General features: G+C 33.9%; 1 protein-coding gene across 2 annotated transcripts in view; it reads right to left on the reverse strand.

Moving 5' to 3' along the window:
- Window positions 1-8,051, reverse strand: part of Best2 (bestrophin 2) — a 115,871-nt gene extending 107,820 nt beyond the window's left edge. The window contains exon 1 of one of the 2 annotated variants that reach the window (XM_072527447.1): window positions 7,884-8,051. In XM_072527447.1, the coding sequence (XP_072383548.1) occupies window positions 7,884-7,954 (71 nt within the window). In that variant the 5' untranslated portion in view covers window positions 7,955-8,051. Of the gene's footprint in view, window positions 1-6,513; window positions 6,725-7,883 lie in introns of those variants that run through there. The other variant, XM_072527446.1, reaches the window with a different exon arrangement.
- Between the last annotated feature and the right edge of the window lie 6,866 nt (window positions 8,052-14,917).

Raw genomic sequence — 14,917 nt, forward strand, 5'->3', positions numbered from 1 at the left:
TTTCAACATTTTTGATGATATCTCGATTTTCACATGGGTGACTTTTGCGCTAGGGGATGATGGGGTAGTTTTTGGATGACAGTAGATCTAGGGACCAGACAAAGTTTCGAAAGTAAAATTTTGTATAAAGCGGTTCCAGAAAATGCGGTGCATGTGTGAATAATAATTAAATTGAAAAGACCTATAAAAGTCTGTAATACACTATTTAAAACATATTTTTAACTTATGGTAATATAAGCTCGCGAAAGAACACCTTATCATAAAAAATGTAAATTGTTAGATCAAAAACAAACATTTAAAAATAAAAATCTTCTCATGATAATTGCGTTTAGTCTTAAATAATAACCTTCAGGCATCTACTTCTCATAGTATATTATTAAAAAATGAAACAATAAATTTAATTACTTTATTTATTGACTGTCAATAGTAATATCTTCATAACTAACACGCAAATCCTCTAGTTACTTATTTTAGGTGTTAAAGCGTTTGCAAAAATAACTTTTTTGTGCAAACATTTAATATCCTTGACACTAGTACTGAATTGGTAAATACTTGCTTAAGTTGAATATAAAAAAAAACTGTAAAAAACGCCGCTTCGTCGGTTGTATGTTGTACAAAAGATTAGGCTATGAGTGTAAAAGTAGAAGCCGATAAAGCCAGAAACCGAACAGTCTCGCCTCTTTAAAACTTAAAGCTAGCTTAAGTCGTGGACTCTTCAATATTGACTCTGAATTTCTAGTAAATTGTAACCAGAAATCAAAAGTATGGCTTACTTAATCCGTTACAGACATTATGCAAAATTTCTTTTTGTAACTTGGACTGTAGTGTAGAGTGATTTAAGCGTCATCCGCCTAACAGCTTAAACACGCGCGATGACTCTACAAGGCTGCCGGCTTCAGCAACCCCCCGTCCCAACCCATCCCGCTCAGATAGTTTCCGCGCATACCGTTTCCGCGTATACTTAAAGTATAAAAACAGCTACACAGGGTAAGACCGGTCGTTTACTAAAACCAATGAAAGACGGAAGAAGACCGGAAAGCTACAGACCAATCTCACTACTGGAAACAACAGGAATAATCCTGGAGAAAATCATCTACAGAAGGCTGAAGAAACTGCGAACTCCAACTAGCAAGAGTCATCAGCGACACGAAGATCAGATTCAACAGGAAACAGAAGACAGGAATGGTCATCCTAGACATCGAGAAGGCATATGAGACGGTCTGGAAGAAGGCACTAATCTACAAGATAGACAGAGCTAGATTACCTCATTACTTAGTTAACATATGCGACACATATCTTACTAATCGAACCATTCAAGTTTCAGCCAGACGTCCAGAATTCAAGAAATCCAAGAAGGAACGCCTCAGAGCAGTATACTCTCGCCCATTTTATACATTTTTGTTTCAGACCTACCAACAGATCGAAAAGCAAGTACAGTCCTCTATGCAGACGACACGGCAATATATGCAACAGGAAAGGATGACAGAAGAATAGTCTAAACCATAGAAAATCACCTCGGAAGAATCACAGAATACACTGAAAAATGGAAAATCAAAATGAACACCCAAAAGACGCAATTCATCATGTTCACTCAGGAGACAAGTCCACCAACAGTAGAAATAACAATGGGAGAAAACAGAATCCAATCAGAAGATTCATTTAAGTATCTTGGAGTCCATCTCGACAGGAAACTCAAGTTCACGAAGAACACTTAACAAATCAAGCAAATGCTGCTAAAAAACTAATACTTCCGTATACTTTTAGGTTCAGTCCACTAACGAAGGCCAAGAAGATCCAGTTATACCCCTACGTTAGATCGGTAATGCTATAGGCTGCCTCAGTATGGAGCTCCACATCGGAAACCAACTGGAAGAAACTAGAAGCTACAGAAATGTCATGCTACAGGATCATCAATGAATGAATATGTGAAGAAAGTATAACAAATGCAACCATCAAAGAGAGGCTCCAGTATACACGACTGAGGAGGGTGGCTAAGAAAGGGACAAGATACTTCTTCCACCAAGCCACAAGAAGTCTCCTTAAGATCAGAGACATCCTCGCCAAGAATCGGATCCAGAGGATGTTCAGATCAAAACAAAGACCGATCGAACATATGATCAGGGTCTAGCATGGTGGTTGCCGAAGAGCCAATCAGGAAAGTAGGTATGATGCCGAAAACAAGTGCCTACAGAAAAAAAGCCAAGGAGTCCAGGAGGAAAAAATTCAAGATCTGAGAGGAAGCTGTCCAACGAGTAGACGGTGCGGAAGCGGGACTTCAAGAAAGAAGGCTACGATATCTTAAGTTGAAGTATCTTAGATGTGAAATGTTAATTATATTAATAAGGGTAATAAACGTTTTTATTTTTATTTTACTAGACCGGCCGTCACTCGACACTTAGTAGGCAGATTGAGACCTCAATGGTGCATCATCTCAGGCACCATTACAGGCTCATTGTCTGAGACTTTCTAAATGATAATTTTGGTAATGCATGGATCAATCCTCACAACTGGCCTACAATATCCCCTGATTTTAATCCAGTAGATTATTATATATCTGGAGTAATTTAAAATCACAAGTGTATTCTTCCGAAATTAATACTCGTTTCGAATTGTATAGATCAAAATACAGGCCATTTTGAGCAATTGTTATAGTTGGTATATTTTTTATTTATGTTATATTAAATTCTAATTTTTAATGATGTGCGTGCAGCTACAGTCAATGCAGTAAATTTGTTGTGCTCTTTTCAAATATGCAAATGGATTTTTTGAAAATTTCAATATACACGGTGTTGTTTCAAGGTCACAATTACTTTATATCTTATTTTTGTTCTTTGTCCTAAATGAGATATATGTGTACCAAATATCAGAAAAATATAGGGTGGTTCTAAAGTTATGTATTCATAAAGAAATGAGCAAAATTGATAAAACACAGAAAATTAGTTCGTATTAATAAAAATTATTGACGACAAATATATTATGCTACTTTTATAGATGTCATAATTAAGTAATCTTCTTTCTGATGATTGAAGTAATAATACGCTTAGAATATCATACTCATTCTCCCACAGCAGAGAAATTTTCTGCTTAATATCTAAATATGAATGCAATGGCCTTCCAAATCTAAATTTACCAGCATGTCCCAAAGTATTAGTTTTTACCTAACTCACCTTTTAATTATTTATAATCGAATACACAACAAAAATTTTTATGACCTTAGCGCCACCAGTGAAAGGTGCATGCATTCTCTCGACCAGAGTTGGGTTTACACCGCAACAGTAATTTTGCTAATTTAAAGCTGATGCAGGTTTTTTAATAAAAATAATTGAATTTTACATCTTTTGTCTTTGTACAGAGATCAAACTTTATTGCATCATTTTTTTATGAATTTTATATTAAAATATTAATTACAAATTGTCCTTGGCGATATCAGGTTAATTTTAACTTTTTATTATAACCAATAAGATAGGTATAGTAGAAATTAAAGTACGAATATGGTGCGAAATAAAAAATAAAAATACAAAAATTATGAAAAAAGCTTTGGAAGATGGTGACTGGCGTTAAAGTCAACAGGATCCCGATCAACAATATTTGATACCTAGATTATACAGTAATAATTAGCGACAGTCTAAATGATCTGGATATTTATATTGATGGGCAAAATACAAAATATAGTGGGGAGTACGGATTGTTCCTCAACATTAAAAAGACAAAGTTGACATATGAAACTTTAAGCTTTGGGGGCAAATCTATATCGAAAGAGTAAAAAACTGTGTTTATTTGGGAACTCTAACTAAAAATACCGACTACTCTGCCGAGAACAGAGACAGAATAGAGAAATTACAAGTAAGTTTTATAAGATTAAAGGCAACTTAATGTAGTAAAGAAGCCGCAACATTGGTTGAATGAATATTAACTTGTTATAGTTTCTGTCCGTAAGAATATCGATTTTCGCGAGATACAAATTACCTATGTAGTAACTATGGTAGAGTGATAAAAATTCCCTTTTTAACTGAATTCAGCTATGAATCCATAGCATTTCAGCTGAAATCCATAATGTTGTAAACTGAAAGAACCAGGTAAATATTACACTGATAAATCTAATTAGGGTCAGCTGATATAAGCAAGTAGCCTAGCCTAAAATTATTTGCGACGTTGCCGGCATTCAAGTAAATTATATTTAATTCGGAAATCGAAATAAAAAGAGAGTAGTAATTAAAGCCTCGATAACGAATAAATATCCGACAGGAAGACTGGCCTTTTGTCGCTTTCGCGGGGCTGTAGAAACTACAGGAACTAGAACGAACGGAAACCAATAATGTGTTAGTGACAATAACGAATATGATACGGATAATAGCCAAAAAAGGAGGAGGGGTGAAAGTGGAAAAAATCTAAAGGAAAATAAATTGGATCTAGCACTAAAAATGTTAGAAAAACTTACTGATAATATAACAAAACTAACTACAGATGTCCAAGAAATCAAAGATGAACAGAAGCAGTATAGACAGGAGATTAAAGAACTAAGAAAAGAAAACGAAGATAGAAAAAAGGAAAATAAGGTACTTAAACAGAAAATGGACGAAATGGAGGAGAGGATTGATAAAATGGAAAAAGAAACGAGAAGAAATTTGGACTTAACCAATAGAGTAGCGAAATTAGAGAACGAAATAATTAAGAACAATCTGATTATACCTGGCTATCACCTAAATTCGGAGTAGTAAAGATATAAAAGATGGGGTGACCAAATTCTAAACTGAAAGTAGATGGCAAAATTAAAGAAATAACGAAAATAGGACCACAAAAGGGCATTATAGAGATGGAAAACTTTGAAGAAAATTTATAGAAATTCAGATGAAAATTAGACAAGAACCAAACAATTTTAGATCCGAAGGTAAACGAGTAAAAACAGCATACAGGAACTTGATAGTAGATGAGACAGTATGGAAATGGAGTCAGAAAGATCATAAACTTGTGGAAATTGAAGAAGACAAAATAGCGATGAACACGGGTGCAAACACTAGCAAAAAACATAAATAGAACTCACACAACGGCAACGAATTTAGCAAAGAATAAGGATAAGATAAAACTTGATAACGACAGCAAGAAAAAAACAACAAAAGATAACATAACGCCCAAAGATCAGGGAACAAAAAAGAGAAAATACAAAGGAAGCAAAAATAATAATATCTAAAAATAGCAACATAGAATATTAAGACATTATTTAGCAATGTTAGTATAACAGCAACATGGACTGGACAGATGGAAGAAGTAGCAAGAGAGTTCAAAAAACACAACATAGACATCACGGCGATACAAGAAGTAAGATGAAAAAAAAAGGAGAAATCACAATAGAAAGCATTGTATTTATATACAGTGGAGATGACAAACAAGGCAAGAATGGAGTAGGGTTTTACATAAATAAAAAAACTGAATAAAACAATAAAAACAATATTACGGCGAAGACTGCGAAACAGCGACCAGGAAAAAAAGCTATCACGAAAGAAATGGCTAAAGACAGGTAGAGAAGAAGATTTAGAAGAGTATGAGAAAAGAAAGAAAGACTCAGACAAACGCTTTATAAATAAAAAAGAGTTTTACTTATAATCGAGCTTTTTAACTATATGGTATACAGCTAACTGCCGGGAATTATCCCTTATTAAGTTTAGGTAATAATGAATTTATAAAACTGATTAACTACGAAGTAAGAGAACTTTTGAAACGAGAAGACACCGCCAGATTTATCAAGGCATAGAGTCTCAGATGAATAGGACATCTAGGAAGGAGAAATACAGAAGCACTATCAAGAAAATCACCAAATGGGTACCAGTATCAGACAGACCACGAGGAAGACTGAAAAGGAGATGGGAGAACCAGATAATTGCAGACCTTAAGAAAATGGGAGTTAGAAAATGGAAAATCATAAGCAAAAAGAGGAAAGAACGGAGTAATATTGTAGAAGACGCCAAGTCACACAACCAATTATTGTAAATTCAAAATATTAATAGGGACTGATTCTCCATGACAAATGAATAGGAAGAGCCCAAAGAGGGCAGCAATTACTCCGCTGTGAGTATAGATGCTATGATGAAGTGTTTTAACATCCAAACTGCTGTCGAAATTTGGTAGAAATTTTTAAAGTAGCCGTCTCTAATATTTTATTTTTTTGAAATATCTGAAATATTTGAAATATAAAAATTAAATATATAATTGAAATAATTTCATTAAAATGAACAAATTTACATTTTTTTGCTCATTTGACTAAGCTAGACACCGAACAATTTCAGTAACCCAAACTATGTTAAACAGGGTTTTATGGTGGTATCAACTTGTTGCAATCTATTTAATATTTATATTAGGTGAGCAAGAATATTTAAAGTATTTGTTATTGCAGTCGATTATTTAAAAGAGAAATTTTAAAATATTGTAAAGAATTTTAAATATTTAACGATTTATCGGTAGTACTGGTTTACTTTTTCTAACAATTCGTGCAATGCATACAATCAATGAAAAACTTACATTCCTAGAACTTTCCAGAAACATCCGAAGGTACTACCGTTTGGCACTCGCCCCCCATACGTGACGGTCATTTTAATTTATCACAATGGGCTTAGCCCTTTTGCACTCACTTCACAAACACCATGTAACAACGATCCAACAAATGGTACCGTAGACGGACATCGAGAAGAAGCGCGATATCACCTCCGTTGTTGTACATAGACTAACTAGCAAGCAAGCGGGTTGTTAATCAACGGTGTAGGTGAACACAGGTGCATAGTGGGGTACTGGTTGCTGGGCAACGTGCATATTGGTACCATTTTATTATTGAATAAATGTTTGGCGTATGGACTGAGGAAGTGCTTGTTTTTGCTCTAACATATGTCTGATTTCACCGGAAGAACTAGAGCTACATCGATTTTTTTGTTAATCAAAGAAGATTCTTTAGCAATTTATTTAGTTCTATCGCCTTCCTATTTGATTCCCATCTGGTTATCGATTATTGCAGATCATTATTTCTACAGTTTGCTCCATCAATTTGCAACTGATTTTGATTGATTATGAGATCATAGTAAATACTTAATTATACAAGAAACACTAGAAAACGTAAACAATCAAAAAGAAACTATATTGATGTAAGATCTTAATGCAAGAACTGGAAAAAAATATGTCTTGAATTAGAATGAGATTCTGAATATACAAAAGAAAATGGAAAATGTTTTAGACAGAACGTTTTAAATTTTCTGGGTATGATATTCGATGAAGGAAAAATCGTATCGAAAGGCTAACTCTTTTATGTCAAAAGAGCTTAAATTTATTAAGATGCTTAGCAAATATGCTACTAAAAATATACAGAAGTCTTGTTTGTTCAAAAATTGATCACGGATGTATTGCATGTACACCTGCTCGTCCTCCAATATTAAAATGCCTAGATCCTATACACAACACTGCTATACGAAAGCCTATACTGCGAAGTGGGAAAACCATCACCATGTTTCAGACGAAAAATTCTCAGTTTATCACATGGTCTAAGAGTAACATCGATTGCATCAATTTCTGCTCACAAAAATACTTTTTGCAATCGCTTTGAATCAACTTTTCAAAATAGCACCTCCACACCACCTGTTTGTATTAGAGTTCACCCGTACATATCAACATTAAATCTCCACCATTTTCCCAGAACATCGTTTATAAATGGACACAGCATTCCTCCATGGATTATCAAAACCCCACATGTAAACACCCAATTATTTAAGTCAGTCGATTGTTTAAAAGAGAAAATTGAAAATGTTCTAAAGAATTTTAAATATTCAACGATTTATCAATAGTATTGGTCTCCTTTTTATTTTTCTAACAATTCCTACAATGCATACAAACAATGAAAAACTTACCTTCCTAGAACTTTCCAGAAACATCCGAAGGTACTACCGTTTGCTACTTGCTCCCCATACGTGACAGTCATATTAATTTATCACACTGGGCTTAGCCCTTTTCCTCTCACTTCACAAACACGATGTAACAATGATTCAACAAATGGTACCGTAGACTCCTCCGTAGATCACCTCCGTTGTTCTACGTAGACTAACTAGCAAGCAAGTGGGTTGTTAATCAACGGTGTAGGTAAATACACGTGCATAGTGGGGTACTGGTTGCTGGGCAACGTGCATATTGGTACCATTTTATTATTGGCTAAAGGTTTGGCGTGTGGATTGAGGAAATGCTCGTTCTTGCTCTAACATATGTCTGATTTCAGCGGAAGATCTTGGAGCTATATCGATTTTTTTTTGTTTATCAAATAAGATTTGTTAGCAATTCATTTAGTTCTATGGCCCTCCTATTTGATTCCCATCTGGTTATCTGATTATCTGGTTATAATTTGCAACTATTTTTGATTGATTATAATAAGATAGTAAATACTAAATTATACAAAAATACTAGAAAACGTAAACAATTAAAAAGAAATAAGAGTAATGGGAAACTCTAATGCAAGAACAGGAAGAAAGGAAGTCTTGAATGAGAATGAGATCCAGAATATACAAAAGATATAGCGATCATAACGGTCCAATGAAAATAAAATATTAGGGGGGGGGGGGAAATAAAATTTAAGACGTACCAAAACGTTTTAAATTTTCTGGGTATGATATTCGACAAACGTCTATCATGGAAAAATCACATCGAAAGGCTAACTCTTTCATGTCAAAAAAGCTTAAATTTATTAAGATGCTTAGCAAATAAGTCTTGGGGATCTAATGGTCTGATGCTACTAAAAATATACAGAAATCTTATTCGCTCCAAAATTACAGATGTATTGCATATACATCTGCTCCCCCTTTAGTATTAAAATGCCTAGATACTATACGCAACACCGCAATAAGAATAAATCTATGAGCTTACAGAACAACGTTTGTACAAAGCCTATATTGCGAACCATCACTATTTTTCAGACGACAAATTCTCAGTTTATCACATGCCTCAAGACTAACATCGCTCGCATCAATTCCTGCTCACCAAAACACCTTTTGCAATCGTTTTAAATCAATTTTTCAAAATAGCACCTCCACACCACCTTTTTATATTAGAGATCACGGCTACATATCAACTCTAAATCTCCAAAATTTTTCCAGAACATGGTCAAAGAATGGACACAGTATTTCTCCATAGATTATCAATATAATATAATAAATATGATACCAATCTTCTATCAAATAGTCTCGAATTACAATACACCTACATCTTCACTGCTTCATATAAGTCTTCCCAAGGTGTAGAAGCCGCAGTATTATTGAAAAACGATACCAAATATTTATTTGATATCTTAAATGGAGAACTTAATATCATATTACAAGCATTAAAATACATTTTCTTAGCACAAACCAAATATTCTTTAATAGTATCTGACTCAATTCACTGAGACTTATACAGTAAACCTTCACGAACAACAATATAGCCATATTTCTAACAAAGAAATATTATATAGTCTTCGTAATTATTAAAATCAATGACCCTCAATTTATGAAAGGAAAAATGGAGGAATCATTTAGATTACATTACTTATAATGTAATCTAAATTCATACATTGTACACCTATTGTATTTTCTTTATTCCGCTAAAGACCTTCGTGATTAATGTGGTTATTTTCAAAATAAAAAGAAAGGATAGAAATAGCAAGAAACATGTTTGTAAAAATAAAAACAATTCGCTGCAATTAAGACCTTAGATTAGAACTGAGAGTAAGAATTCTGAGAAGTTGCGTGTTTTCGATACTACAATATGCACTTGAAAGCTGGACACTGAAGCAAGAACACATAAATAAGCTACATTTATTTGAAATGTGTCAGAAGGTGAAGTGCGTACGTATAATCTGTTTTTCTATTACTAAAAGCCCTTTTGTGCTTTTCTATCCGTTTATTAAAAGTTCTACCACTTTGGCCGATGTAAGTTTTTGGGCAGTCGCCACATTTAAGTTTGTATACACCACTGTGTAAGTGCTTTTTATTTTGGCTCAAGTTGTTGTTGTTCTGAAAGCTGGTGTTATTCCTTTCTTTTTTATGTGTTTGGCTATTGTTCTTAATATCTTGCCTGTATATGTAAGGTACTGGGTTTTTTCTAGTCAGCAGAAGGTACTGGGTTTTTTCTCTGGTGGTGGATAAGAAAGCCCTTAAATTAGTATTTCCATATAAAATCTTCCATAAAAAAAGTTGCTTCCACATCAAATTTTATTCTATTAAATTTGAACTAATTTTAAACATTCAAGGTGTAGGTACTAAATAAAAAGAAATTTTCTAAAGAGAAAAGGAATTTATTATCATGGTATCCTAATCTCAGTTTTTAGAAAACAACACCTTGCAAACATCAAATGACAATCGTTCCACAGCAAGAACACAAATAGTCTACGCTAGTCTACGAATAGGATCGGAAGGCTGTATGATAGGTACGTCCAAGCCTTTATACGATCAATCACATAGAAACGTTGTGTTGTGGTTGCAGAGAAGAACGTTCCGAATACACTGGACAGCTATGCAGACCAACGAATCAGTATTAAATAGAGCAAATATTTCGTGAATTATTTAAAAGTATAAATAAGAAAAATATCATACCTAGAACATGTTCTTGGAGGGGACCTATACAAAATCCTTCAGCTTATAATAAAAAGTAAAATCGAGGGCCGCAGAAAAATTGGAAGGAAGCAGATGTTATGGTTGACGAGCATTCGCGGTTGGAAATAAATACGTAATGCCGAATAACTATTTCGACTACCTTAAAAAATGCGTTAATGTAAATAAATACAATAGTTTTTCGATATAGCTTTTACTGTATCGATTGATAATATCCACTCTTATTAATATTAATTGAAAGGAATTATAAATTGATAGTACTTTTCTGTTAAAAGAACTTTCACTTAATCTATTCGCAGTGCGTGACTTGGTCATGTAATTCCGCTATAATTAATTTCAAGCTCGCTATTCCTTTGTTTTTATAAATCAAGGCAATACTTTTATCTGGCGATTTCCAAATCTATATTTTTAACCCATTAACCGTAGTTTTATAATCTGCTATTGCAAGCGTTTTATCTTCTGAAATCCGAAGCACAAACAAAGTTTAGATAGAAAAGGAACATAAAATAAAAAATTGATTTTGAAAACCAAGAAAATTATTGATGTCAATTATCTTCAATGATTACATGAAGCCGGCGGTGATTTTAAAAATAAAGTCGTATTGGCAATACAAAACTGGTTGTTTCTCAGTAATATTAAATATGTTAGCAAAACATATAAGGATAAATACTTTAAAAAACAGTACCAATTATATGTTTCGTGGATTATCAAAACGCATTTGATTACGTTAGTTGGCAACATCTTCGGGCTCTTCTTATGTTGTGACCTTGTTACGTCGCGTAGTAGACCCCATTCACAAGAGGAAAAACAAATTATCTGGAAGGAATATGATGGACTAAAAAAACACTATCTGTAATGGAAGCTGTTAGTCGCTGTTCTTTTTGAACACAAGAAAAGCTATCGAATGGTTTTAAGCCTCCATATACAAATCAGCGTGGATGAAAACCTATATAAGGATACAGAATGGGAAACAAAAAAATCAAAATACTCTGTTATACAGATGACACAATATTGATAGCCCAAGATGAAAATAGTCTGCAAAGACGGGTCCACAGATTTAACATAAGAGCAAAAGAATTTAATATGACAATCTCATCTCAGCAAACTAAAACAATACTAGTCAGCAAAGAACCAACCAGATGTAAAATAGAAATTGATGGCAACAGCATTGAACAAGTAATGGAAATAAAATATCTGGAAATTACACTGTCTAGCTATAGAGACCTGGAGAAAGAAATGAGAGATCAAGTACAAAAAGCAAATAGACTGGCAGGATGCCTTAATAACAATATCTGGCGAAATGGACACATTAACACTGAGATGAAATCAAGAATTTAAAAAGCCAATGTAAGATCAATAATGACATATGCCTCAGAAACAAGACCCGACACAGCCACAAAGCAAAGGCTACTGGAAACGAAAGAGATGAGAGTACTAAGAAGAATTGCAGGAAATATGCTGAGAGATCGAAAGAGAAGTGAAGACATTAGAAGAAAATGTAACGTACAGTGAATAAATGAATGGACACAAAATAGAAAAAAAGTATAGAATAGCCACATAAGCAGAATTGAGGAGATAAGTCACCAATCGGCAGAAGTATCGGACGACATCGCAAAAGATGGACTGACAACTTTTCATAGAGGTATTAATCCGCCAATGAACAAGCAGAATTGCTTATATAGATAAAGAAGAAGAAGATCCTTTCGATTGTTGCTGGACTATTGGTAGATCAAAAGATATACGTAAAAATTTAAAGTGATTCAATGTAAAAATTGTTTTTTACATTGTTTTTTTTTACTACAACAAAGAAGTTTTTTAAAACTCGTGAAGTACGTTGTCTAAATTTTCTAATATTTCATCTATTTTTGGCAGGAGATATTTATTATTATTTGAAGATACTACGCAGAATAAAGAGTTGTACGCAATTGTACGCAGAATTGTACGAGAAGTATAAAGAAATAGTTAATGGTAAAGATGTAATATCTTTCATAAAAATAGGTAGGTTTAGATGGGCTGGACATGTGTCAAAAGCAAATGAAAATCACCTACTCAGATCACCCCTACTAGCGGTACCAGTAGGAAATAGGAGTAGAAGTGACCAAAACTGAGATAGAGGGATGCTGTGGACGAGGAGGCGAGGAAGATCAGCGCAACAAACTGGCAACAGTTGGTGATGAACAAAAACTAGTGGCGAAATAGACTGGGATGGTCAAGGCTCAACTAGGGCTGTAGCAACATTGATGATGATGATGATTTCCTTTAGTCTCTGGTTTTAATGGTATAGAGTACCATACAAAACGGATAATACTAAATATACCACATTATTAATGCTTTTAATCCATATCTGAAACTAAATTTATGTTTACCTAAATATATAAAATCTAACTACTTTTGTCTATAATTTTATATTATTCCGTTAAAGTTAAAATAAACAATAATGTTGTTCTTTGTTAACTAAAACTATTAAATTAAATTTAAGCAAAAACTTTTTTGTTGAGGTAAGTTATCCTTTCTAAATATACGTCGTCAATATTCATCGTTTTATGAACTTTTGTCGCCAATATCGTAAAATTAAAAAACAATAGACAAATCAGTAAACTATTTCAAAAACGTTAATAAAATAATATTAAACAATGCATACTAACAAACATAACTAACAGCGATAAAATAACGACATTATTTATCTTCGGTTATTCATGTTGACTAATATTGTTGAGGCAATAACTATTTATATGCGTATTTAAGCAAACATTTTTCTGAATAATCGAATATTTTTGCATGTGTTTCATAATTTAAATATTTTTCTAATGATTTTTCCGAGTTGCTAGAACGAGGAAAATTATGTTATATAAGAGCAGGGACACCTGGTGATAATTTTGTTCAGGGGAGCGCTGATTCGGGAATAAGAAAAAATAAATAGGTACTTACCAAAAGCCTACTTCTTAAAATGAAACTTAATCTTTTTGTTTTTGTAGAAGTTAATCCCCTTATCACCTTTTTGCTGAATTCAGAAATCTCCAACTAAATTTTTGCGATGGGCATGGACATATCAAGCGCCTTTCTTCCGACATCTCGTATTCCTTGTAAACTTCTTGATCAATTTCAAAATAGAGAAATATCTTTTAGTTTCTGCAGTTGTCATTATGATAGTTACATAGACGTGACCACAACGGGCTTCGTGGTAGGGTATAAATAAGGTAGATATATCGAATCTTCTTCTTCACGTGCCATCTCCGCGACGGAGGTTGGCAATCATCATGGCTATTCTGATCTTAGATGCTGCTGCTCTGAATAGTTCAATTGATGTGCATCCGTACCATTCCCTCAAGTTACGCAACCATGAGATTCTTCTTCTTCCTACACTTCTCTTGCCCTGGATTTTCCCTTGTATAATCAATTGAAGTAGGTTGTATCTCTCATTACGCATAACATGCCCCAGGTATTGCAGCTTTCGTGTCTTGATGGTTTCCAATACTTCCATTCTTTTGTTGATTCTTCTCATGACTTCGTTGTTTGTTACATGCTCGGTCCATGATATCTTCAAGATTCTTCTATACACCCACATTTCAAATGCTTCCAACTTTTTAGCAGTCGACGCGTTAAGTGTCCATGCTTCTATCCCATAAAGCAGAGTCGAGAAAATATAGCACCTTGCCAGCCTAACTCTCAAGTCCAATTTCAGTTCTCTTGCACAAAGTACCTTTCTCATTTTATTGAAGTTTGTACGTGCTTTCTCTATTCGAACTTTGATTTCTTTGGAGTAATCGTTTGTGTGATTAATTATTGTGCCAAGATAGTGGTAGTTTTCAACTTATTCTAAAGCACTACCGTTAATTGTCAGGCTTTCACCATTATTTTGGGTTTTTGATATCCTCATAAATTTGGTTTTCTTGGTGTTTATTGATAATCCATATTCCTCTCCATACTCAACTATCTTGTTCATTAGCTTTTGGAGGTCTCGGAGGTTGTCTGTTATAATGATAGTATCGTCCGCATATCTAATGTTGTTAATTGGTGTTCCATTGACCTTGATTCCCGCTGTTTCTCCCTCAAGAGCTCTTTTCATAATTTCTTCAGAGTATGCATTGAATAGTAGTGGTGCGTAGTAGTGGTGCGTAGCATTCGTTAGAATGAGAACTATTTTCAACAGTCGAGACATATCATTAAAAACAAAATGCCGTCTATTGAACTGCTACATATTCACAGTTCTGCTCTACGGAATGGAAGCATGGACACTGACTGTTACATCTATGAATCGGCTCGAAGCTTTCGAAATGTGGTGTTATAGGCGCATCTTACGTATATCCTGG

This window comes from Diabrotica undecimpunctata, chromosome 3, assembly GCF_040954645.1.
Source record: "Diabrotica undecimpunctata isolate CICGRU chromosome 3, icDiaUnde3, whole genome shotgun sequence".
Lineage (NCBI taxonomy): Eukaryota > Metazoa > Arthropoda > Insecta > Coleoptera > Chrysomelidae > Diabrotica > Diabrotica undecimpunctata.